Source organism: Pelodiscus sinensis, chromosome 3 (assembly GCF_052426305.1).
Source record: "Pelodiscus sinensis isolate ZL-2025 chromosome 3, ASM5242630v1, whole genome shotgun sequence".
Classification (NCBI taxonomy): Eukaryota; Metazoa; Chordata; order Testudines; family Trionychidae; genus Pelodiscus; species Pelodiscus sinensis.
In genome coordinates, this window is record NC_143054.1 from 108619941 (window position 1) to 108647851 (window position 27911).

The 27911-nt window shown below is 42.2% G+C and overlaps 1 protein-coding gene across 1 annotated transcript; it reads left to right on the forward strand.

Annotated features, from left to right (window-relative positions):
* The first annotated feature begins 3253 nt into the window (after positions 1–3253).
* On the forward strand, positions 3254–27903 carry GINM1 (glycosylated integral membrane protein 1). The gene is made up of 8 exons (XM_075924414.2): positions 3254–3696; positions 11104–11163; positions 11445–11541; positions 18061–18212; positions 21120–21276; positions 22040–22170; positions 24874–25037; positions 26754–27903. Exons 1-8 carry the CDS (start codon positions 3586–3588, stop codon positions 26851–26853), a joined length of 972 nt encoding a protein of 323 aa, XP_075780529.2. The 5' UTR covers positions 3254–3585; the 3' UTR covers positions 26854–27903.
* Positions 27904–27911: the final 8 nt, after the last annotated feature.

The window sequence follows — 27911 nt, forward strand, 5'->3', positions numbered from 1 at the left end:
ACCTCAGTGGTGGTGATGTTTGGTTGGGGAAAACCTATCCACTCCCTTGCTGCAGTCCCTTGCTCATAAAGAATGTACAATGGTGGTGCCTCCACCTGGCTCTGGCTGGCCCTGTGCATACTTACTGGTGTGTCTTGAGAACCTCCAGGAATGACTTATTCCAGCAATAAACTGGATCTAACTCCAGAACAACAATTACAAATCATAAATAATATACATCTAACAGATGGCATTAGAATGAAAAACTTTTACTTAACTTTAAAAAACAGGATTTAACAAATTAACAGTGAATAACATCAATTAACAAAGTACACGGAGGTAAAAGGAACTTATCTAGCTGCCATTTGCACTGCCAATATTTATCCCACCCCCAGAGTGTGCACACCCCTGGACTTAGCCAGACTCTTGCTTGCATGGCACGCTTGAATAACTGCAGCTCCAATGGAGATTCTCTGTAGATAGTGTGTATGTAGGTCCCAGCTATGCAGCAGCACTGGTTCACTGGACTCGCTTCTCTGCCTCTCTTTGAACCTAGAGTTAGTCTGTAGCTCTGAGGTCTGTCCCAGACAGCATTTTCCCAAAGATGCCTAGTTACTCACAGTCTCCTTCTGTGTGCTGGATGCAGAGTAGCTTCTACTCACAAGTACAGCCAAAGGGCCTCCCCACTCGGGCAATCGGAAGCAGCCTGCTAGATTACAGTCTCAAAGGCTCGCTGTCCCAGTCTGTAACTGCAACATAACAGCTCCTGAACTGGATCAAACTCCTCCACAGCAGCCTGGCTCCCTTTCTGCTCCAAAAACAGAGGGAAGAGTCCGCTGAGTCTTCCTCCACACAAGTGGAGAGACTCCAGATCTCCAAAACGAAAGACCCTCCTTCCTGTTTTCCCCCAGGGCTCATGGGATTTGTAGTCTATGGGGCTAGATTGAAGTACACAGGGTCTTCTCAGAAAATGAGCAGAGGCACCTTTAGTAAGCTTTCCGTGGCAGTGAATAGAAACAAAAGTTTTTTTCAGTATACCACAGAGGAAAGAGAAACACCCTGGATCCATTCGCTGAGGAAAACTCTTGGAGGAAGCGGGTTCTGATTAGTAGGAAGCACGCCAACTTTGCAGGAGACTGGGTTTTTTTTGGGGGGGGGGGGTTGGGGCTTTTTTTTTTGAAGGAAAGGTAACTAGTAAGTGTAGACCTACTTTCACAAATTATGTTTTGTATTGTAACCACTTCTTTCCATTATTTTGTCTTATTTTTAGTTAAATCTTTGTATATTTACTTAAAACAAAAAATCAGGTTTATTAATAGTAAGTGCTGTGTGGTTTTATGGGAGTGGTGGCTTAAAGTAAAACTGATACATGGAAATAAAACTACACATTTGAGTGCAGAGCATCTGGAATTTCTGTAAGTAACCAGGTTAGGCGCTGGATATCATGGTGGAATGATTTATGGGGGTTTGAGGGTGCACCTATGGCTAGCCTACAAGGCAAGTGTAATGGGTTCACTCACAAAGGTCCCCTTGTGACTGTCACCTGGTGTGCTGATCATGCCACTGAGACCACCTGCCTGCTCTCTGGGGTGTCCTGCTGGGCCAGAAGCTCTGGTCTCCCCCAGTGAAGACAGAGAGTTGGCGGTAACAGCTCCTGAGCAGAGCAACACAGATGCTGTACCAGCTGAGCTATAGGGCCTTGACAGCAGCCACGAACACAACCATCAAAAGGGACATCTTACTCTGTATAAAAGTAAACCTCTTGTTTGGTTTCCCACCTTTGCCCAAAGTGGGAATTCTTTGTGTTCTGTTCAGACTTTTCTCACCTTGAATGGAAAAGCACAAGATCCTAAATGGGTTCCAGCATCAGATGGTCTGGTTACATTCCTGGCATGACCAACCACAATTTGGGCTTGCAGGAAAAACAAAGCCATTCACACAGATTGTTGGTTTGAACACTGAACCATTATGTTTCTGGAGTATCACTAATGGCCCACATTAGCACATTTAGAATGTACAAACAGATTCATATTTAATATTCCTAATTTCACATACAAGAGTAATACATGCACAGAAATAGACCATACATACTCAACAGATCATAACATTTAAAATGTTACATGATGCATTTTGCCCAAAGCGTCTTCAAGTTATGCATAGTCATATACCAATTTTTATAAAGAGTGGGGGACTGTGACTGAGTCAGGGCAAAGTGCCTGAGTGGCTGAAAGTATGGTGGTGTCAGGAGACTGATATGATAGCCTGTCTTCTGTACCACAAAAAAGACTCACTCTCATTGGAGACCTGGGGTAACAGGGTTATTCTCAGTCCTGGGTTCATCAAAAAGTGTCATATATATTCAGTGTAATGTTGAATGAGGAAAAGTGAGAGAGAGAGTGAAGAAGAAAAGATCAAAAGGAGGTGAGAAGAGAATGATTTTATGGGGTAAGAGATAGTGGAAGGGAGGAGAGAGCAAAAGGAAGTCAACAGTTAGATAAGCCCTTGCAGGAACCATCAAAACTGGGATTTTTCAGAGCAGGCGGAGGGAATTAGACACCCAATTCCCATTTAATTTCAAGAGAAGTTGAGTGGCTGAATCCCTTAGGTTCTGCTGAAAATACAAGTCTAAAGGGGATCCTTCTTTTGCTACATGGTTGTAGATTCATTTAGTGTTATAAATAATTATCTTGCTGTTAGTACGTTTTAAGTATGATTTATTTACAAAGTCCATACTCAGAACATCATAGCTTCAGTAGTGAAGTTTCTTAAGGGTTGAAAATGATAAACAATGGGAAACAAAGATTAATCCTTTTTTTTTTTAAAGCAGAGGGTAAGAGGTTGTCTGGCAGTGACCTTGGTGACGGATTGAATAAGGTTGATTTGCTAGGGGAATAGATAGTCAGTGCATAGGTAAGAAGGCTGTAGGTACAGAACCTTATATTCTGGGTTCTGTGGTTTTGAGTTTTCCATTATTATTTCTTGCTCTTGGCAACCTTAACTGCTCTTCATACAGTGTTTTGATGAGTGAATGTTTATGAACCTTTGCACAGTTTTCCTCGAAAGACAGCCAACCCCCAACATACTCAGCGTTACTGTCAGCGCGGACGGGCAATCCTGCGCTTTGGGATCCCATTCAGCGCGGGCAGATGGGCGAGCACGAAGACCGGCCGGCATGTGGCTATCCCACTTCGTGGCTCTGCAGCCTTCCCGCGGTTGGGAGCAGAGCTAAAAAGCTGAGCGAGGAGAGCACCCCTGCCCCACGCAAAACGGGTGGCTTCCTCTCTTTCCCGCAGGGGAGTGGCTGGGCGCCTCCCGGCAGGCTGTCCTGGTAGAGGAGGAGCCGGGGAAGGGACTTTTCCCGGACTGCAGGGGGCGGGGGGAGAAGTGTGGCGCAAGGGCCGGAAGGAGCCAATCCGCCTTATTGCCTCTCCCGTCCGTGCGTCTGCCCGGGAGCCGCAAATCCGCCCTCCCGCGTCTCGCTCCAGTCGCACCCCAGGCCGCCCGCTTCGGCCCCCCCCGAGCCGCGCCGCCAGCCGCCTGGTGCAACGCGCCGCGCCCGCCCCGCGGGGATGCTTCGCTGCTTGCTTTGAATTCCCGGGGCCCAAGATGGAGGCTGCGCCGGGACCTGGTGGGCTCCTGCTGCTGCTGCTGCTCCTGCTCCTCCTCGGCCCGGCGGCCCCGCAGCCGGTCGCCGGCCCCGCACAGTTCCGCAGCCAGGTACCGCCGCGGGGGCGCTGCCGCAGGTGCTGGGCTTGCGGCGGGTTGCTGTGCGGAAAGCAGGGTTGGTGCGGCTCGGGGCAGTGGGGCACAGGGCACGCAGCGGGGTGAGGGGCAGCAGCTGTGTGCTGCGTGTGTGCGCGCAGTGAGGGGAGGGAAGATGAGCGTACGTGGCTAGAATCAGATTTTTGTCAGTCGTTTGCTGGGAAACTTGACATTGCTGGTCGGGGTTTCCTTAGGGCGCTTTATTAAAACAGATGAAAATGTACATACTTGGTTGCTTCCAAGCTATTTATTGGTATCTCTGGACCCCCTTGCTTCATACAGCTGAAGAAGAGCATTGTGCCCAGGAAAGTTTAGGGTACTGTATTTTGTGTTAGTCTCTAAGGGCTATACCATTATTTCAAAATAATTAGTGTTATTGTGAAATAACTTAGTCAGCATCTACACAGCAGGTAGTTATTTCGAAATAATGTCGAAATACTGTCAAGCTGGAGGACTTCTTACTCTGTGTCCTGTAACCTTCATTGTACAAAAAGTAAGGGAAGTCAAAGGAAGAGTGCTTTGTTTCAAAATAAGTGCTATGTAGATGCTCCCAATTTCGAAATAAGCTATGCAATTGACATAGCTCAATTTGCGTAGCTTATTTCAAGGTAAGCCCTGTTGTGGAGATGCACCCTGAGGGTACTCTACCCAGTGCAGCTATTTGAGGATACCAGAGGTGTCTTAACAAGCCACCCGTTATTTCAAAATATTTTTCAAAATAATGGGCATGCTATTTCGGCATCCCTGTAACCATCATGCCTCGAAATAGTGTGTTGTTTCAAAATTTGGCAATGTGAAGACGTGCCTAATTTCAAAATAAGCTAGTAAGTATCTTATTTTGAGTTTAGGGTGCTGTGTAGATGAACCCTAAGGTGCTGCAGGACCGTTTTAAATTTTTTTGTCAGTTACAGATTTACATGGCTACCTCTCTGAGACTTCCAAGTTATCAGACTGCCCCAAAATGAATTGGCCATGAATGCAACTCTTCTTTGTTTTGACTCTTAACTTTTCTATGGAGTGGAATACTGCATATTGAGCATTTATGCAAACTAATCATTTAAAGAAAAAACTTGTTGGGGGAGAAGAGAAAATAAAGGTATTAAAAATTAAGGATTGGACAGATGTGTGCTGTATTTTCTTGGTATTCTTAACTCATGGACACTGACATCTTGACAGCTCTCTGCTGTCGATATGATGCAATTGAGGGGGAAATCTCGCTCCCCTGGGGTACAGAGACCCCAGAAGGGTCCGAGGCCGGAGGTCAAATCAGTGAGGCAGGAGAGAAACTTAGAAGAGAAAACTTTATGATGCATGCATGCAGGCTGTCACTTCCAAGAGTGAAGCAGCAGCCCTGACAGACAGATTCAGGTATCCTTTATACAGAATGCTTAGACAGCTCAGTTGTGGATTGTTCTTCTTTAACATATCAGAGTCTCAGCAGAAGTACTTTGAGACTTCTGTTCACCCCAGGAGTGCTAGAAGTAAGTTTTTACAGTACACAAAGCCACATGAGAACTTGAGTGGAGGAGTCTACAAGGCAAACTGTGACAAAGATAAGGGTTTACATGACAAATTGTGACAGACTAGGAGTATCCATGAATTTGAGATAGTCATTTGTAAGGGTCTTTGATTAGAGCTAATTTGATTTCTCTCTGTTACAGGGAGAGAGGCCTGGAAAACTTTTTAACCCTTACAGCAGTTTTCTTTTAGAAAGTTATGATTTCTGCACAGTCTCCCCTTAGACACAATTGGAGTTATTTGATTTTTCTCCCACACTATCAGCCCAAATCTTGCTTTTGGTGATTTCCATGCTACAGCATGAGCCAAGAAAATGTTGTGGTATATAGAGTAAATTGAGGGGTGGGCGTTTGTTCTGAAATATATTCATAAGATTGACTATGAAGTAAATCTTTTTTGTGAGTTAATGGTTTATTTTGGTACCATTTAAAAGTTACTATTTTTGGAATTGGGGGATACTTCATGAGACTTGTGAACTATGACCTCCAGAATTAACACCCCCCAAAAGAAATGATAAACCAACCCAACATCTTGTTCTAGTATTGTTACTGAAACTGTGAATAAAGCAATCTCTAATTACAGTACAGGCAGTCCCCGGGTTACGTACAAGATAGGGACTGTAGGTTTGTTCTTAAGTTGAATTTGTATGTAAGTCGGAACTGGTACATATTGTAGGGGAAACTCTAGCCAAACATTTCTCCAGAGCTCAGTTTTATTCTCCCACACCTCACTTCCCTCAGTCCTTTATTCTCAAGCTGAGGTGTCTGCTGAGAAAAGCCGCTCCGCGTCTCCCTGGTCTGCTGGGGGAGGTGCTAGCTTCGTGTCTCCCTGGTCTGCTGGGGGGAAGCAGCTAGTGTGGGGTTGCCTCACCCCGTTTGTAAGTAGGGATCTGATGTAAGTCGGATCCATGTAACCCGGGGACTGCCTGTAGTTGGAATATGATGCTGGGAAGTGCACAGAAATACCAAATGGGAAATGTTTGTTGTGTGTTAATCAATTGGTCTGTTGTATAACCCTACTGATAACATGAACTTTGTTATAAAGCTCTCAAGATAACTGTGTGTGTGTGTGCGCGCATGCGTGTACTTAAAAAAATCTAGAAGCAATCCTATTAGTGATACATTCTGTACTATGTGGTAGAAAACCTGAGTTTACTTCCTGGTGTCTGCTTTTCTTCAGAGCCTTAGGCCAACGGTCGCGACCACCAAGGGAGTTGCTGGCCGGCTGCTATTTTGTTCTCCCGGCTTGGCGCGCGACGTGCGGGGGGAGTGGCAGGGGAGCAGACTGGTGCTTTAAATTAAAGGGGCTGCAACAAAATGTTCCTGGCACTTTTTTTTCCCCTCAACAAAAATTTTCCCGGCCCTGGGAGTTGCAAATTAAAGAAGGTTGAGCACCACTGCCTTAGGCTATGTCAACGCTGGGAAGGTTTGGAAACAAAAGTATTGTCAACATGCAAAAGTGAAAACTGGTCAAACCAGTTTTTCTGCTGCCCATTGTAGACATTTCATGGCTGCATCCTGTGGACAGAGAGCAAAGCATTGTGGGTAAGCATCCCATAGTGCACTGTTGTGGAAAGGCAGAGCTGATCCCTGCACTTCTTGAGATTCCCTCATAGCCCTGTGAGATCTCTGTAGTGAGGAATGTCAAAGCAGTGCAGCAGTCTCTCCAGCCCTCCCACTGCAGCAGCAGTCTGCCTGCTGCTACATTCCTAGTAGGGCAGAACAGGAGCATTCCAATGATTTGTTCTTTGTTTGTTCCCCAGTGGAGCAGCTCACTCAGCTGTCAGGTACTTCCCAGAGCTTTGAAAGGGGAGGAGCCCATGCTTGCCGGGGAGCAAAGATTGGAAAACACTGAGCACCGCCACCAGGGTAGGCATTATGGGATGCTGGTGGAAGCCAGTTCTCAACAAAACAAACAACAGAGTCCACACTGGCTCTTTGTCAAAGATAAGGAAGGGGAAAATACAAAAGTCCCAAAGGTGAAAGTTTTTTGTCTCCAAAACTGGGTGTTTTTCCTCATAAAACTCCCATTGCAGTGTAAACCCTCTCTCTGTTTTGTTGCTAAAAGGCCTTATCCTCACTGGTACATTTTGCCACCAAAAATGCTGTAGGGGGAGGGCTTGGGAGACTGCTGTGCTGCTTTGACATTTCTTAGCAGAGAGAGGAGAGCTTTCAGAGCTATAAGGGAATCCCAAGAAGTGTAGGTATCAGTTCTGCCTTCCCACAATATTGCACTTTGGGACATTTACCCACAGTGCTTTGCTCTGTCAACCTTCCCAGTGTTGAAGGTGGCCAGGAAATGCCCACAGAGGGAGGCAGAAAAAACGGTTAGACTGGTTTTCACTTTTGGCAACTTTCGCACATCGACAGCATTTTTGTTGCCAAACCTTCCCAGTGTTGACAAAGCCTTAGTTTGCTAGTTGGGCACTTTCAGAAGGGAAACTATGGCCCTGATGTTGCAAATACTAGTGGTAAGATTGGGGCGTTATGGAGCTTTTAGTCTGTAGAAGATATAACAGCTGTCAGCATTGACAACTCTCTTTCTATGCCATTGAGATGTATCTACACTGGCCCAGAAACAAGTGAGGCAAAAATAACTGAGTTTCAATTGTTCTTTAGTGTCGAAAAGTTACTCTGTGTTGGGAATGTTCCTTACAATAGTTGATAATTGTTTGAAGGACTCCTGTGAAGATTGAAGTGGGAGGGAAGAGAAACAAATGATTGAATAGGAACAAATGCTTCTTTGACTAATACGTTTCTAAAGCATGTATAAAGATGTAGAAGGAACAAACCCTTCATTGCTGAGCAGAATTACTCTTGATTAGATATGGACTTGTCACTATTAGCTGCCTGTCCCTGCAGATTTGAAATTGAAGGTCCCAAGAATCAGAAAAGCATGAGTTCTCCCCTTGTCCTTGGATCTAGATATTTCGAATAGTTTTGAATCTGCAGACTTGTGAGTGTTTCCCAGCTCAAAGTCACTATCACTTTTAGCTAGATCTGGACTGTATGTACATTCTGTAACTGTAGACCATATGTGGACAGAATACCACTAATTGCTTGACTTTTTAAACATAGTGGTAAAGTTCCCCTTTAGTGTAGGTTAAGAACATATGTTATTAATATTAAAAAGTTGCTATGGGAAAGTACAACATGGAAGGATTGTAAAACTTGACATTCTAACACAACTTGAGTATGAATCATTTGTAGGTTTGAAATGCTCCGCTTTAGTTCTCATATTTCAATATTTGTCACTTGTTGCTCAGTGCCTGTCATTTCCCAAACAAGCACTTATGCAACATGGACTTTTCCTCCTTTTCGTAATTATTTTTGGACAGTAGCACAGGTTTTTCCTTATAATTTGAGTGAATCATTCTGCATCATTCTATAGAGGTTGAAGAGATATTTCAGAGTTATCTTTTGTTAAATTCTTCTTTCAAAGATTGGCTCTAACTGTATTGGAAGCTTAAAGCAGGGAAGATCACAGCTGTCTGAAATAAACATCCTTCAGGTCCCTCAGTTTCTTGACAAAGCAAAAGCAGCTAGGAAATTGGAAGACAAAGTTATTAATCTCTGCTGTGTCAGACTTGAATGAAAAAGTAATACAATACAGTTCTTAATGCTAGGTCAAGAGTTAGATTAAGTCAAGGTTGTGTTTGTGTCCGTTTTTTTAATAATATGGTTCTGATGAGAAGAATACATGAAGTGTAAAGGAGATGGCTGAAAGCACAGTGGGTTGGATCCTACAAGTTTATGATTGTTCTAATTTACATCAGCAGTAACTGGGTTTATCTAAATGGATTTTTCTAGTTTTTGGATATGATTTTTTGCCTGTTGATTTTTTTTAAGTGGCCTACTCAACTGTCAGAAATGTGGCACATATACTTACTGTGCATACCATTATTTTTCCTGCTGATTATATCTATATTGTAGAATAGTAAAAACAAAAGAAACTTTTTCAAGACAGAAAAATAATTTTGCATTGGTGAGTGGTTCAGATATTCTCCACTATGTAGATCATGTACACAGTATTAATGTATGCTTCAGGCATCATGTACTGTTATACTTCAGAGGAGGAGATAAGGCATATTAATGACTTATTTAAACCAATAAAAGAAATAGTATTTGCAAGTATCTTGTAGTGATAATTTGATGTGTGTTCTGAACTTAGAGAATTGTACAATTTCATATCTTTCTGTGCATATTTTATTAATTGAGTGCAGCATGATGTAATGATCTGATGTTTTGGAATTAAGTTTTTGATTTTACAATGCTCGGTAAAATCATAATATAGTATATAATGATTTAGTAGTGAAAAAGCAGAAGTAAGGAAAAGGAGAGAATGAGTGGTGTTACCCAAACAACCTTAGAAATTCATCCTAGTGACTGGGACACCATTGTGAATTCATAAATTTTGCAAAGTAAGAAGTAAGCATGCAAAAAGAAAACCAAAGCTAATGCACAGTAGCATGATGTCATTTATTTGACAAAAATAACTTAGTTTTAATTAGGCTAATACTATACTACTTAGAATAATAATAAATATATTGGAGATTCAGTAATGCAAGCTCTCCGTAGATCAGGGGTTTTCAAACTTTGGATAGCAGCTCATCAGGAAAAATTGCTGGTGGGCTGCAAGATTCTGTTTCCCTGAGAGTCTGCAGGTATGGACACATGCAGCTCATAGTGTCCATGGTTTGCCATTTCCAACCACCATTTCCTGCAGCTTCTGTTGACTGGGAAACAGAAAACCATGACCACTGGGAGCTGCGAGCAGCCATGCCTGCAGATGCTCAGGTAAACAAAGTGTCTTGGTGCCCGCTAGTGGCGTTCCTTGATGAGCTGCGGCCCAAAGTTTGAGAACTCCTGTTCTAAAAGCTTTGCTGTAACGTATCCAGGTACTATTGCAAACCAGTAAATAGCTCTAGCACAAAAACATCTGCCAACTAAATACTTCTCACTTCCAATACTATACATATTAATGTAATAAGTACTCAATATGTACACCATGCATATCACAGTGTGGCTCCTGTCCTGGGGGGCTGGCTCAGTTATCTCCCTGCTCCAGGGATTATGACCTTTAGGGTTGCAACGATGCTCAGGTTTGGCTCGGGCCCTGTGACGGAGGGTTCGCCAGCCTTTTTTGGTCTGAGTGGTGTTGCCAGTGGGCTTGTGGGATTACAGTGCCACTCGCTCAAATTTGGCCCTGTCAGCTCCCTGTCATCATGACAGAGGGGTGGCTCGTCCAAACCCGAGCACTGCCATGGCTCCCACCAACAAGTCACAATGCACAAAATAAGGAACTGAGCCCAGACATCCCCACAGGACTGGAGCCACCTCAGCAGGGTGAGTGTGGAGGGGGCTTTGCAACTGTCTCACCCTAGATGGAAAACTCCTACCCTAGCCTTGTCTTCTATACAACACTTTTTGATGCATTTTGGGTCATGACGCACAGATGGAGAAATTCTTCTATAATAATTCTCTACTATCTTCCTCTGCTATAATTGACTCCATTCAAGCATGTTGATATGTGAAAAACATGGTAAAGTTTTCTAGATGTAAATTTTTAAAAAAATCACTTTTTCACTTAGCAGTGAGTGGTGATCATTCTTTTGCAATTATCGCTCTTTAAAAATTGATATGTGGTACAAGTAAGCATATTCCTCTTGCTGTCCTTTGCCAGACAGTGAGTGTGGGGAATGTGCTCACTTGTACTACATGCCATTTATCCTTAAAAACATATGTGGAAATAGTTCATAGATTCAATGTCTCTTGCACTGCAGGACAGTTCCATTTTACAGGACTTAATTTATTGTCTCCTTACTTTCTTTCCCCCCCCCCTCAGGAGAACATCAGAGTTAATGTTACTGTGCCAAAAAACAGTGAGGAATCTCAAGAAGTACAGGTTTGTTTTTGTTTACTCAGTATATTGGGAGGTTATGAGCCAAACTTTACCTGTGGAAGTGAAAGCCACACATTAACAAACTTGAGGATATGGTTCATGCATGCATTTGAGGTCTGTCCAAATTTGACCACATGAATCAGTCAAATATTCAGTGTTTCTGTTGATTTATTTCTTTAGTATTTTATACAATAGTGAATCTGTTCTTTACATTATTGATTTCTGAAACTGAAAATCTGACTGCATATATGAAAATATTTTGCCAATTGTTTTTTATTTTTCAGGTTGTCTTTAATATCACCTACAATTATGGACAGATATATGTAAATGATTTTCCTATGGAGAGAGGTGTTACCCGGATTAAGTGTCAGGCTTTAATATGTGAGTACTGCTCAATTCTTTATCTGGGATATCTGCTTCCATGTAATTAGAGAAGGACATAACAAATAATTCATTGCTGCAGTGTTCTATGAAGGTCAGCACTATTTGGAAACACGTTTACAGAGTTAGGATACATTTAGAATCAACATGAAACAAAATTTGTTTCCATGTCATAATCATGAGAATATAGCAATGTAATTCCACACTTGATAATGGCTGTCTTTCCTGTGTTGGGTGGTGCGCATCCAAAGAGTGTCAGCAGGAGAAACAAGGACTAGGATAATTATAGAATCCTAGAACTGGAAGGGACCTTGAGAGGTCAAGTCTAGTCCCCAATGTTTGTCTAACCTGTTGTTAAATGTCTCCAATGACAGAGATTCTGTAACCTCGCTAGGCAGTGTTTATTCCATTATTTAACAACTTGACAGGTTTGACATGTGGAGCTTTAAGTATATTTTGCCATTATATCATCATTCCGTATACATTGGGGTGGCAGGGTTCTCACATGAAAGGCATTGTTGCACAGCTATTACAGTCCTGCCTGTAATGGGGGATGCTGTTGTTTTCCCCACTGTTCCAGTGGTGTCCCTTTTTTGTAAGGATTGTCACTGAGAAGCATTTAGATTTCATACCATGGATGTTGGCTTTTTACTTAGAACTAGACCGTTTAGATAATCTTCTCAGGTGTTTGGTGGCAATTGCGGACCACATGAAGGCCCTTCCCCCCGCAACTTGTTCCAGATTTCCTCCTGTTTACACTTGTGCTACAACATGGCCAACGTCGTGTTGCCAGGCAGGGTGATAGCACACTTGACAGGATCTTAAGCAACTTCTGCAGTGTTTTTAGTTTTCGGGTCTGTCAGACATTTGTAGGGCTGCAGTGTGGTCTTGAGTATACTCATCTTTTCTACTTCTTACACCACTTCTCGGCATACTAGGGATGATGCTACGTTCTGACTAGCAGTCCTTCAGTTATTGTTCAGGTGAAGGCTGAAACCCACCTCCAGTTTGAACGGCTTGAGAGTCACTTGAGGGGGAATGGACATGTACAATCAGTTACTCAAAGAAGGGATAATTACTAACCTGTTCTGTAAATGTTCTTCAAGATGTGTTGCCCATGTCTGTTCCATGACTCAGTCCCTTCCCCTCTGTATCCGTATCTGTCCTATAAGAAGGAACTGAGGGGATCGGGGCGTAACTGCCTTTTGTACTATTGCATGGCAGCAGAGAATGGTTGTGCTGTCCCAAAGGGCAATTCCAGGGGAAGAGTCTCCAGCTCTGATGTACTAGGTGCACATGCATCCAAAATGGAACAGACATACAACCATTGGAGGAAGAATTGTTGTTTTCCCCACTAGTTCAGCATTGTAGTCTTGTGCAAGAACTGCCAATCAAGTGTTTTGATACTTGGATATGCACAGAGTATTGCATAATTAATTAAATGAACATGACTGTTTCAGTTTAACTGCTAGTTATGGGCAGTCTGAAAGTTGGATTCTGAAATCATCTGCCCTTGGGGATCAGACCTTTACTGAGGATGGATTAATGGTATTTTAAATTGATTCTAAGCTGCGACCTTGTATTCAAAAATCCAAAAGATGACATATTAATACAGTCTCTCTCTGGGGTAGGCAGTCACTCATATTTTTACAGTACAAGACAAATAGCAACGTTAGCATCTTTCATTTTTAGTATAGATTTAAAAATATTTCAAAGTGTCACTTAAGTCAGAGGTAAATGACTCAAGACAAATGCAAGAATAATGCAGTTATTGTCTAATATAATGCCTAATTCTGGGAGCATGTTTGAATCCATTTTCTTTCTAATTGTCCAACCCACTACAATACTTTTGAAATTTTACAAATGTGCTATGTAATCAGAAACAATGTGAAAAACAATTATTTGATCTGAGTCTTAGGAATCAGGATCTCTAGTGTTCTGCTCTGAAGCTCTATAACCTTGGCACAAGACTTACAACATCTCTACAGGGTTGTTGGGAGGTTTAATTAGATAACAGTTGTAAAGTGCTTTGAAGATCTAAAGTGCTATTGGACTCCCAAACGTTGATGTCTCTTATGCTATTGTAAAAGCAGGGTAACTACACTGAATTTATCTGAGATCTGAATCAGGCCCTAAATATAAGTTCTTATGCTGGACAGAAGTCTACATTGACATTTTACTATGCTGTAACTTTCTCACTCAAGGGTGTGAAATAACACACACACTCAAGCGCAGTAAGTTACAGTGCTGAAAAGTGCTAGTGCAAACAAGCTTAGCTGTCAGAACACCCTTCCTGGAGGTTGTTTACCTACAGCACTGGGAGAGCTCTCACTTCATGCTGGTGCCATGACCACTAGGAACATCATCATGTAGACAACTATGTGATTAACCGATAAGCCTGGGCTTATCAATTAATCTTGTTGACTACATGCATTCTCCCCCCCTTTGCTACCTCTGTATCAGAGGCAGCAATGGGGGGAGCAGGAGCTGGGCCCCAGGAGGAGTTGGATCCCCATAAGCACTGGATCTGCCTGTCCCCCCCCCTTCCCCCACCATGCTGATACTACTGAGAGGCAGCACAGAGGGTGAGGGGAGTAGGCAGCAAGGGGCGGAGGGTGGGGGAGTGGTAGCCGGTGCCTGGGAGGAGCTATCTTAAAAGCAGGCTCTCTGTGAGCAGTGGATCTGCCTCCCTTTCCCCACCCTGCAACCTCTGATAGGCAACAGCACCAAGGGTGAGGGGGGTAGGCTGGAGTCAATACATGTGGGGAGCTGGCTTTCAAGCCAGCTCTCTGCATGTATAGGCTCCTGCAGACCGCCTGCACCTCCCTCTTTTCCCTCTGGGGTGGGGGTGGGGGTAGAAGCTGCTGCGAAGCAACCTTTGTCTGCAGGGTTCTGGACTCACATCTCATGGAGCAGCCTCTGTCTGTGGCAAGCCTGTCTGGCTCCTGTTGCAGACCGGCTCCCGCCTGCCATCTTGCACTGCTATCTCTGATATAGAGGCAGCTGCATGGGGAGGGAAGTGGTTCCCCGGGAGTGCACTGGCTGTCATCCCCACCCCCAGGAACTTTTGAATAGTTGTGTAATTGCTAAGATTTCATGCAGTTTGTGACTTGATTACACGATAGCTAACATCATGATAGTGACCATGCTGCCATGTTCACCCCTATGCACCCCTACAAACGGCCTCTGGCTCCCTGTGCTCACCAGTTGCAGGGGAGCTGTCCAGCACAGCAAAATGGTGCAACAAGATGGTGGCAGCTGGCAGGAGCCTAATATGGCCAAAAAGCCTAACCCGTGCCTCAGCTGCACTTTAAACTTAAGCCTTAGAGTTCTTACTGACTAGTTCTGTGTTAAAAACTTTGCTAAATCTTGCTCAGCATCTCTTTTGCACTTGTAACTCCCATTGAGATCAATGGGTTCTATCTTGTTGAATACTGAATGTCTTCAGCTACTCATTAAGCTTAATCAGAGTTCAGGGGAATTAGCAATTAGGGTAGGAGGACTAGAAATGGCAGGTGCTTAGCATCACTTAGGATCTGGCTCTACACTGCATATTCAGCACTGTAATTCAGGCAACATTCAACAAGCTTGTGGGTATGCCAGCAGATACCTATAGAAATTTATCTTAATACTTGCTTATCCATCCACAATATTTTCATAACACAACACATTGGTGCATAAACAAAAATTAATTAAAAGTAATCTTTGCTATTAAGGGGCTTGATTGTAAAAGCAATGAACAGTTCAAGGTGTTATTGGGTGATTATGACATGAGGCCAATCACCTTGTGCCGCCCACCACCTACAAGCTGTATGGTGCATAAATGGCCTGAACAGGAAACCAAGACCAGTTGCAGATCATGTGCCTGCCTGCCTATCGAAATATCAACACAAACTTAGACTCCTCATTTCTACAAAACTATTTTACATCTAACACACGCTCCCTAGTGGTGGGAACATGGTGTTTGAAGAGGAGAACAGCAGATTGAGAGTGGGAGGACTACTGAGTGTGTGCTCATGGTAGACTTTTTAAGAGCATGAGGTTGGCAGGGAGGTATAAGGAGGCAGGAGTGGTGGTGTGTGAACAGAGAGGGGTGAGATGTAGTTTGGGCCAAGGATACCCCATTTCCTAATAGACTGGCAAATCCCTTCCATGCTTTTGGGCCCAGCATATGCCAAGTGGGGGGAAGGGTAGTGGACATTCTTCTGAAAGCATTGGTGAGTGCTCTTTTGGTGGCCACCTGAAAAGGAAAAGGGTGTGAACCAAACAGGTATCCTCAGGCGGAGAGGATTGACCTCAAGGTTCCCTCTAAGCCAGGGCTACTCAACACTCAGCTGTTTGTCAGCTCAGCGCGGCAGCCATGTAAATTGAAATGAAGCGGCGATTATTTAAATCGCCGCTTCGTTTTACTGTGTCAGGTAGCCTAATCTACATGCCTCTGGCGACAGAAGCATGTAGTCTAGATGTACCCTTAATCTTTACATTCATTCCTTGTGAAAGAAGCTATTTGCATATATATTTGCATGTATATGTGACCACACTTAAGTTGCAGCCCTCAGCATGTGCTGTATCATTGTTTTCCCCCCACCCCACTGGGGCTTCCAAAGTTGAGTAGCCCTGCTCTAAGCTGCTGCCTAATAAACCCTGCACAGAGGCTCAGGACTGTTGAGCACGGAGTTGCCATGGCAGAGGGAGAGGGCCCCTCCCTTCTGGCAGCTTCCTGCTGAGGCCGGAGTTGCATGTCTTTCCTTTGGCCCCAGCAGTAGGGAGCTGCCATAGCCAGGGGAAAGGCATTACGCTCTAGACTCAGCAACAGGTCTGGATTAAGAAAGGGGCTTCAGGGATCTGGGCTAAGGGGAGCTCCCTTAGTTCAGGACCTTGGGATGCAGTCTGTAAAGCCACTGAGTTCTGGGCCAGCCCTTCCTGGTGGAGTGGGGGAGGCAGCTCCACACACTATTGCTTCTCCCCCTCCTCCCAGTTGGAGCTGTGTTACCACAAGTGCTGGGAAGATCTTTCCTCACAGTTCCCATTGGCCAGGAATCACAACCAATGGGAGCTGTGAGGGGTAATGCCTGCAGGTGAGTGTTGGCAGTGTGGAGAATCCTGTGCCCACTTTCCCTAGTGCCTCTTTCCTCTCCCCCCCCAGCCACCACATAGGAGCTGCCCCAGGTAAGTGCCCTACACCCCAGTCCACAGCCCTGAGCTCCCTCCAACCTAGATCCTTCCTAGACTCCACACCCTTAAACTGAACCCTGTACTGCACCCTAACTCCCACCCAGACCCCACAACCTTGCCCCAGCCTCCTGCCCTGAGCCCATTCTCACACTCCAAATCCCTTAGTCCCAGCTTGGAGCACCCTCTGCACCCCAAACACTTCATCCCCAGCCCTACCCCAGAGCCTTACTCCCCTAAGCCTGAGTCCCCTCCCACACTCTCAGCTCCACCCCTGCCACAAGTTGTCTGCGTGCAGAATTAATTTGGTTATGTGCACCAATATGGAGGTGATGTATCACAATTAATTCTGCACATGGACATAAAAAGTTAGAACACGGGTTGATCTCCCTATAGAAAGTTACACGCATTCCCGTGGATATTTTTTCTAAGCTGTTGAATGGATGCAGCATCATTCCTGTGTGTTTTTCTAGATATCTAAGATGGAAAGACAACTGAGGTGTAAATGGAGAGTTGGACTGGATGAATCCATGTTTGGAAAGACAAATCATTGCATCTTTTAGTCCTTGGTGTGATATTGCAACTTAAAAATGAGCACACACAGCCTTACTATGCTACACCTTTCCTCTCAATTTCCCAAAGCTATTTAATCAGGTCAGTCAGTGAACGCATCAATTTAAACAGGTTGAGGGGCCTGCTCGACTTGTCAACAGTGTATCGTCTTAGATCTGCTTTGAATGGGATTAAAGAGCACAGCAGTGAAAGTGCAGATGGGGCTGTTCTGCCCTAGAATACTCAGCAAGGCTAGCAATGATACAACATTGTAGGGCAGGGGTGGCCAACCCATTAAACGAAACAAGCCGAAACAGCGGCAGAAAAAAAGGCGAAGAGCTGCACCAGAATTGTTGAGCAAAAAAAAAAAAAAATGCTGCCCCTTTAAAAACCACGGGTTAGGCTTTTTGGCCATATTAGGCTGCTGCCACCATCTTGTTGCACCATTTTGCTGTGCTGGACAGCTCCCCTGCAACTGGTGAGCACAGGGAGCCAGAGGCCGTTTGTAGGGGTGCATGGGGTGGCTTCATGAGTAAAGAGCCACATGTGGGTTGGCCACCAACGTTGTAGGGGAGGATAAGTGAAGGGTAGGCTTCAATGCAGAGTTAGAATATCTCTGTTCTTTGCACATCTAGTGCACATCTCCTCTAGTGTGTTTTGATATTAGGGTGATGGTTTATTTGCTGGGTACGGAGTCTTTGTCAAAGTTACTTTAGTGCACCCTTGAGAGTCGATTTGTGTGTGGCTTCTGTTTCTCATTGTGACCTTGTTCACTGCATAATTATCTATTGACAGTTGAACCTGGAAACTCTGATAACCTATTTGGTCAGAGGCGTTGGGGAATTGTCAGCGTTCGCATCATGTTTCATGAGGGGCCCTTCGGATCCAGGTGGAACTTCCACTTGATTGTCATACAGGAAGAGGTGACAGAAATTGATGGAAAAGAGGTAACACTGACCATACTTGTTTACCATCCTAATTTAGAATGGACATTTTAACTCTCCGTGCTGAAGTGCTTTTGTGAATGGGGGATAAATTGCTTCGCACCTGGCAGGATCAAGGCCTAAGTTATTTTGTCTCCTTACAATATTTTATATGTGAATTTTAAGAGATACTCTATCTAGGCATGTAAGAGTGTATTGATTAATAAGCAAAAGCTTATAAGGTTGATGCTATAGACTACGTGTATTTCCCCACCCCAGCATCAGTACGGTTTTTAGCAGGCTGGCCAGCAGCCTCATTCAGTCCTGGCTTGTGATGGTTCTGGGACCTATTCTGCCTGCAGCTCTGCATTTAAAGTGTATTAGGAGCCAGCCAGCCCTGCTTAGTTCCAGCTTGCGTCAGGCCTGGGAGCTCAGATACCTCCTTGGACAGGAGCTGCTGCCTTTGTATCAGAGGAGCTGATTTTTAAACTGGCACCACTTGCAAACCAGCTCCTGCCTGGTACCTCATGCTGCTGCCTCTGATACAGAAGCAGCAGTGTGACACAGCAGGGGGCTCCTCCGGAGTGGAGCTGGAGCCTACTGGCTGCCAGCTCTACCCCCAGGTATTATAGAATAGATGACTGACAAACAAGAATTCATGAGGTTACTTGACTACTCAATTAATTGATATTTAACATCCCTATTCCCATCCCTGAAACCTTGGTAGTTGCCATGAAAATAATCACAGACAGGATTTTAGAGACACACACTAATGGGAGATGAACTCTTAAGAAAAAGTAATCTAATTTGCTCTGAAAAGATGTTTCTCCAATATAGTTGAAATAGGGATTCAGGAAATAGAATTATTTTAGAGAGTAATGTGTCTGTCTGAAAATTGGTTTGTTCATGAACTCCTCTTAAACGGTAAGAGCTAGGACCACCAATCTTGAAGATATATATAGATATCTATTCACTCTTTAAAACAAAAACAAAAACCACACACCCCAGCAAGGAGTCCTGTGGCACTTTAAAGATTTATTTGGGCATAAGCTTTTTTGGATAAAAACCATGTACATTCAGAAAGTAGTTTTTACCCATGAAAGCTTATGCCCAAATAAATCTGTCAGTCTTTAAAGTGCCACAGGACTCCTTGTTGTTTTTATAGATACAGACTAACACAGCTACCTCTCTGATTCTATATGCAAGAAGTTCCGCACTGGGCATACTTAATGATATAAGTTGTTGGAATTTCTAGGTTTCTGTTTAGCATACATTTGTCTTATACATGGTCTAAGTTGTTTATTAGTGAGAATTTACTATTAAATTTACTACTACAGTGTAGCAGTGATTATTAATAAGGAATTATCAAAATGGCTTAGTTTTTCACTGAACGCACAGACATTAGAGTCAGAATTTTGACAAATGTACTCGAGCTTATTAATTTAATTCATTATATCAAATGTTTTAGAAAGTATAAATTACACTTTTTATAAGATTAGCCTAAGCAAGTTTTCTACTGGTTTGTACATAAATTACAGTATAGTTTTGTTTCAGACCTCATTATTCTGTGCAAAATACTTCAGATCTTAGCAGGGAGTTAATACTAGCATATTAAACTGCATTTTCTACTTAAGACTCATTCTTTTCAGCTTTGAAAGGGTCTCACCAACAGAAGTTGGCCCAATGAAAGATCTTACCTCACCCATCTTGTGTCATTAGTTTTCTGAGACAACAGTGCAGGCAATCTTACTCATTGATTATCAGTTGAGTGAACAGATGATTCATATTACACAGTAGTTTTAATTCGAAGCTATGCAATACTATGTATTGCATAAGGATAGGATCTAACTAATAGCTTGCATTCTACTGCATTCCTTTTTGTTGACAAACTTCCATGTTGCAGTCTTCATTCTAGACTTAAGGCACATACTGGATTTGTCAGTTTCTGGCCTGATATTTTGGACAGCTGTTCTATTACTCTTCACAGTGACATTTTTTCCTTAAAGTCAGTGCTTGTAGTGGTAATTTTTAAATAAAGAATAAGTAAAAATACATCACCTAATATTTTTAATGATGTAAAATGCTGTTTAATCAGTCAACGGGTTACCTGGTTAACTGCTTAAACAGGGCCAGGTTGGAGCAGTCCCCTGTACCAGCTGGGATGGAGTGCTCATGCTTGTGGGCACATGAGGCACCCTGCAGGTTAGCTGTAACTGGGAAGAATTGCTAACTGGTTAACTATTCACATCCTTAATATTTTTGTGGAGGGAAAAATGAGATCATTGTTAGTTTTAGGTCAGCCTTTTTACAAATATGGTTACAAAATATGCATAATCAGTTTGCCAATCCGTACTCTGAATGTTGTAACTTTAATTTAAAGAGAGTAGATAAGCAAAAGCTACTGGAAGGACAAATTAAGACAATGATATTGGGAGAACTTTTTTTGTACTGCTGCAGGTTATATTAGAAATAATTTGCCTGGTTCTGAGCAGAAATGTGTGTTAAAAAAAATGCATTTATCCTTTGATGTCAAACTTGGTAATGCGGGAAAGGGTAGCAGTAGTGTCTAGTGAAAAGCCAATCGTGAAGGTTTCAGTTAAATAGTACACTAAAGCATGTGCAAGATCCTGTTTATTGGGACTACTCACATACTAGAAGTGAGGCAGATGCTCAAGTACCTTGCTGAATCACGGTCATGATGAGTAAGGTACAACTTTTGAAAATCAAGCTGATCACATTAACACACCTTGCAGAACAGGCACCTTCCCAACTATTAATGCACTTGTGCTAATGTCTAAGAAAGAAGGAAGAAATTCTTAGTAATAATTGTGCATCCAAAATGGTATTTTATTGGTGCTTGTTTTTAAACCAGTGGCCTGCCTTACTCAGTTTAAAACAAAGATACAAATTTAGTATTTCTCTCATTTGTAGGTTCAGCAAGAGGAGGTTACTGAAATTAACATATTAATTAAGGGCCTGAGAATACTTAAACATTCAAACCATACTGTTCCACTGAAAGAAAGCATGCTGTATTCCATCCCTAAGGACCATGACCTATTATTTACACTTCCCAATCTCTCAGGAAAAGGTATGTAATTTGATAGCATTTACCTAACTTTTTTAATGCATTGATCAAAGCATTTGATAAAAAGCAGGCACATTTCACTGAGAGGGAGGCTGAGGCGTATAGAGGTGAACAATTTGCCCAAGATATAGTCTCTTGTTCAGATATTTAGTTATGCCTTATTTTAGCACTTGAATATTCTATGTGCTGTTTCTTTTGTTCTCTTTTCAAACTTGTTTTTCCCTTCAGAGATGTTTCTGAAATGGCACTTAAGATGATGGGGATCCAATATCACTGTAGTTCTCGTAGCTGAGTTGTATTTGCTATTTCTAAGCTAGTCCTACAATAAAGATTACTATTGAAGCACTCTCAAGGCAAGAGTTGAGTTCTGTAAAGTAAGTTCCTATATAGAACTTACTTTACAGGGAATAGTTTGAGTTACTAAATTTTCCTTTGAAAATGGGGCCAGAATTCAGTTTGTTAAACAGATTCTCTTACGTATTATGTAGGGTCTTGACAAACTTAATTTCTCATCTTTTAGCAGATAACAGCCAAAATTCAGTTGAATAGACCTAGTAATGCTCTCAGCTTCTCTCAAACTTTATTGTGAAAGTCAAATTAGTGTCAAGTTTCAAATGGTGTCTTCATTATAGCCTTAGGTCATAATGCAGTGCACACACAAATGCAGCATCACTTTTGGTTCCTGTGTGCATTGTTATATCATATGTTGCTCCAGCAAAAGTTGTGTAAGTAAAATGGAGAAACTAAAACTAAACCTCTTTAATAGATATTCAAAGCCCACTGCAAACAACGAGCCACTACCTCCTCAGGCAAGTAGAAACTACAGTAGATGAAGAGACGTTACCTGGCAAATTACCAGAGCCTCCTCTCAGGACAGAACCTCCATCATCTTATAAGGTAACTTTTTAAAATACTTAATGTCTATTAGCTTCAGAGGGGTAGCTGAGTTAGTCTGTAACTGAAAAAAACTTAGAGTTTAGTAGCACCTTAAAGACTAACAAAACATGTAGATTAGTAATAGAAATGTAGCCGTGTTAGTCCTGCATTTTGCTTCAGCTACACCAGACTATGTAGCACTTTAAAGACTAACAAGATGGTTTATTAGATGATGAGCTTTCATGGGCCAGACCCACTTCCTCAGCTCAAACAGTGGAAGAAAATAGTCACAACCATATATACCAAAGGATACAATTAAAAAAAAATGAACACATATGAAAAGGACAAATCACATTTCATAACAGAAGGGGGATGCAGGGCGGGGGGGGAGGGGGGGAAGGAAGGTAAGTGTCTGTGTTAATGATATTAGAGGTGGGGAAAGGTAGAGGTCTGTGAGCTAATGGTATTAGAGGTGATAATTGGGGAAGCTATCTTTGTAATGGGTAAGGTAGTTGGGGGTCTTTGTTCAATCCCCCCCCGGAGAGTGTCGAATTTTAGCATGAATGACAGTAGATGGTGTATCAGCTTTTTTGGGTAAAACCCACTTCAGATGACTGGAGTATTAAATAGTCCAGATCCAAGAATAAATAAGGGGAGGGGGGGAGAAGGGAAAGAGAAGAGAAAAAAAAACCAGTGAACAGATTTGTTCAAGTGACAAGAGGCTGGTAAAAACAATTAGCACCTGCATTGTTTGGTTGGTGGGGTAAGTCAGTCATTAGGAAGTGGAAGGTAGTGTGCGAGCCAGCACATCTCTTTCTTCATTCCATTCGGCTAAGAATTAAACTTGTAAATGAAGTTAAGTTCCAACCTTGCCCTGTGTATTTGGCTTGTGGAATTGGCCTGAAACACCACAATGACTGGGAGAGCCATATTATTCACTATTGTAAGTGCTAGTTGTGTGTTTATAGTGGAAATGGGTGAGAGAAATCTAGAAGAAAATAACTGCAGTTAGGAAGACTGAATAATAAAGTTTCAGTATTGTTCAATATAGTGCTGATAAAGTCTTGTAGTCTCTCCTCCTTTGGAATCAAGCAGAAAAGTAAAATTTTCCACATGAATCCATGGCTGAGAAAAGCCAAGCCAGGCATCTCCATCTCCCCCCTAAAAAAATTAAGTTGTGCATTGCAACATGAAGGCCACCCACATACTGGTCAGCAAACATACAGTGCCTGTCTAGAGACCATGACAGATTTTTTTTAAAAAAGTTTCTAGACTAGCATGTAACTTAGTTTTGTACTTGGGCTGCCATCTTTTAGTGTGGTTTTTTTTAAAATGTGGATAAAAGCAACATATTATGATTGTGTTGGAAAGGCAGTTTCAATTCTCAGCCCTGCTTATCTGAAATTGCAATTTTTTCCAGTTTCCATTTTGTTGGGGAGTACATTGTCTCATTTGTAGAAATATTGTAATTGCTGTTGTATGAACCAGATGGAGCTTCTGTTATTGAGAATGGCCAATACCAAATGCTTCAAACGGAAAGTGCGAGAAACCTCTCGTGTAATTGAAGAATAACCAATCTATAGCAGAAATTTCTTCCTAATTTTCGGCTTGGTTTCTTGCTGACGTAAGAGTAGGTGAGCTTTCTATCGACAAGTATGCAACAATGAAACAGCGCCATAGTCTGAGGTTGAAAGGACTGTCGGGGGCCAGCCGTAGATTTTTCTCTTTGCTGTGTAGACATACTCTTAGGCTTTGTCTACACTGCAGGGTTTTTGCGCAAGAAGCTTTTTGTGGAAAACTTCTTGCGCAAAAGCACGTCAACCTCAAAAGTGCATCGCAAAAGTGATGTGCTTTTGCACAAGAAAGCTCTGATTGCTGTTAACAGAATGGCCATCAGAGCACCTGTCCTTTTTCTGATAGGTTTCTTGTGCACAAGAAACCATTGTTGTCCATCCACATCTGTCTTTTTGTGCAAGAGCAGTAGCACAAAAAGGAGTTATTCCTCATGGGGAGAGGAATAATTCTACCAGCAAAGGCCCTCTTGTCCGGTTGATTTACTGTATTTTTTGTGTGCGCAAAAGTGTGCTTGAGGTGTGGATGCTCTGCTGGTTTTTGCACAAAAACCTTGTAGTGTAGACATAGCCTCTGAGGAACAATCACACAGAAAGGAAAGATTCTAGTCAGAACTCTAAAACTGGAGCACTGTTGCAATAATTTATGTTCCCAGATAAAGAAACTGTTGCAGTCAGGCACCAACTGAGCACAATGGAAACAAAATCAAGTATTAGTTAAAAAATATTAGAGTTGTCTTCCAAACATTCTGCCTTCTCTATGATCCATCACACAGTCCAAGTTCTTCATAGTCAATGTTGTGGCTGCACCACCAGCAACTCTTTCCCTGCTACATGCTGCAATGGGAATTGCTATTCTGGTCCCAAGCAGCATGTGTAATCTACACCTAAGCTTCATTATGCCTTGCTGTCAGCTGCTTCTGTGGTTCTCAATTCCCTACCCCAAAATATTGGAGCTTCTTATATAACTATTTCAGATTTACACATCAGATCATCCTGAACAGGGCGACAATTAGAAAATGTGATTATAAAGCAGTTTGTTCTTGATTATACATTTAAAACAGAGCTATTACCTCCAGTATTGATTCTCCAGTAGCTAGGCTGCATTTGACATTTCAGAAACTTTTTCTTTTAACATGTTTATTGATTTCAGGTGATGTGCCAGTGGGTGGAATACTTGAGAAAAGAACTGTGTGGGTTCTGGCTTAAATTTTTTCCTGTGATCTTTAAGCTGATGGAGGTCATTGGGACTGGAGTCATAGGAGCGGCTCTAGTCTTAGGAATCTTAAAAGTGCTTTTCCCATCCTTCGAACACAAGTGAGTAATTTTTGCATACTCCCAAAAAGCAACATTTGTAGTCATAAGACCAGTCAATGAATGGAGACAGTAATGATGGAAAGTCCGCTTTCCAGTGATTTAAGTAGTTTTTGAAAAAAAAAAATCATGCATTATTTCACATGTATAACAGCAGCTCTCTGAAGATATCCTGTGAGGGGTAGGGCTTTTTTCTACAGCATTAGTCATCTCAAACAAGAAGCCAAACTATCCACAGCTCTGCCCTGATAGTGTAGTCAAACAAGGCTAGAATATGTTTGTTCCAACATTGCCACACATCCTGGAGTTAACAAGGCTGCACTGTCAACCATGTGCTCTGAAAAAACACTAAATCAGTTACACACCTTGTTTTACAGAAGCCACTTCACTTGTTTCCCCTCTGGGGACAATTTACCTCCCTTTTTCATGGGGGAAGGGGGAAGGAGAGAGAATAGGCATGTGTAGTGATGCAACAATGGAAAGCAGGAATTCTATCTTGGCTGAATATAGTGCAGTCACGAATCCCGATGTGCTAGCTGTGCTGCCTGAATAACCAATGCATTACCTCAGTGGGAAAGTTGTTGAGTTTATGCTTACTGCCAAAGTTAAGACACATTCCTCAAGGTTTTAATACTATAAATAAAATGCCAAGCCAACATTAAGATGGAGTTTGAAGTTAAAATGTCTCACATCTGAGCTGAAGTGGACTTAAGATGACCTCTTCTATAAAGAGGTAATCTTCAGAGCTCTCTGTCTTGTAAACGTGTTAAATCATTGACAAGCTCTTAGGCTTAGCCCTAATGTAGCAGCTTTTGGCAGATAATTGTTGAAACTGTATTGAAATCAAATTTAAATACTTGTGAGGTAGGAACAAAATTGTATGCTGATATTTTGGATGATGTGCCAAAAGTCACTAAGGGTTTGATTACACTGCCAATTTAATGGTGCTAATGCTCACACACGGGTATGAAAACACACATACACAACCTGAACATAGCAAGTTACAGCTCTACCCAGCACCAGTGTAAATGTGCTCCCGAGGCTGTGCTGTGACTACACTGCTGCATTAAAGCATTGCTGTGGCATCACTTTAAACTTAAGGGCTGTGTCTAGACTGGCAAGTTTTTCCACAAAAGCAGCTGCTTTTGCGGAAAAACTTGCCAGCTGTCTACACTGGCCACTTGAATTTCTGCAAGAACACTGACTTCCTACTGTAAGAAATCAGTGCTTCTTGCAGAAATACTATGCTGCTCCCGTTCGGGCAAAAGTCCCTTTTGTGCAAAATGGCCAGTGTAGACAGCTCAGATTTGTTTTGCGCAAAAAATCCCCGATGGCGAAAATGGCAATCAGGGCTTTTTTGCACAAAAGCGCATCTAGATTGGCACGGACGCTTTTCCGCAAAAAGTGCTTTTTGCGGAAAAGCGTCCGTGCCAATCTAGACACTCTTTTCTGCAAATGCTTTTAAGAGAAAACTTTTCCGTTAAAAGCATTTGCTGAAAATTATGCCAGTCTAGACGTAGCCATGGGGTAACAAAGCTTAAGTATCAAAGCAGCTTTCCTCAAGCTTCAATACCGGTGCTGCCTCTTCATTTAACGAAAACTCAGTCTGTACTGATTTCATGTGTTGAATTACAATGAAAGGTTGATAACATGCAAAAAACCTTGTATTCTCAAAACAGAAGTACTCCTGTTCTAAAGATAAAGTAATGTGTTTTTCAGAGGAATTCTTCGCATGGAGGATATCCGTGCTGCACCTGTGGTTGTGATAAATCCCTCTCCAGATATTCCAGAGAAGACAGATAATCTACTGGAGAAATGACGTACTCAGTACCACGTTCACATCTGAATCTTTGTACAAATCTTCAGTTGACCTGAAATTTGGTACTTGAACTTAAATATGTTACTTGCTTTCTATTCTGAAAATTGATCATCAGCTGACTTAGGTTTAAGAAGGGACATTTCAAGGTTCAAGCCAAAAATGTTTCCCTTCTTCCCCATAGCCTCTTTCTCAAAGAACAGCAGCTTCCTACTACAAGGGTTGTGATGAATTTTAATTTATTTAAAATACTCTCCCAATACCTACAACAGGAAATGGCCTTCATAAACACAGAATGTGATAATCTTCAGTCCTCTCAAGCATGGGACAAAACTAAAAGGAAGAGACTGCACATGTGCCTACAATCCAAAACCAAGTTGGTCAACCTGGTTTTAGACCTATTACCAGTGACTGTGCCTTGTATAAACAAATGTTTACTACTAAAAAGTGGTTACTGCATATGTAAAAAGGTATTAAGGCAATTTTTCATATTTCAAGCACTTTATTCAACATTTAATATATTAAGCCACTTATAAAATGACTTGTTCACTATAATTTTTGGGTAGCTTGTGGTATTATGTAAAGTGTCTCAAACAAGAACATATGTCTAACACTGATTTACTATCTTGAGTTTAGGAAGCATCTTTTTTTCCACAAATTTTTGCAAACTAACATTTAAATTTACTAGACTCACTGTGTATATATAAACACTCTGGAAGGAAATCAAACTGTAGTAAAGTGGTTGCCATTACCTGAAGAAAAAAAGCTAAGAGTTTAACTTTTTACTTATTCTGTAAATAGCAGGAATATTAGTTACAGTGAAACCTTTGTTATCCATCACTCTAATCAGAAAACTTTAACCAGCATTGCCCACTGTCACATCTTCAGGGGCACAGGCCTGGCTTGATTTACCATGATTGGCCTAAATAAAAAATTTAGTAGTACTAGTCATCCTTAACTCAAAACGGAAATGTGAGGCAGTTGGTCTCACATTACAAAACTACCAATATTAAAAACAAGTTTTACTATTATTGTCCATTGTTTTTTCCTAGGTTGATGGG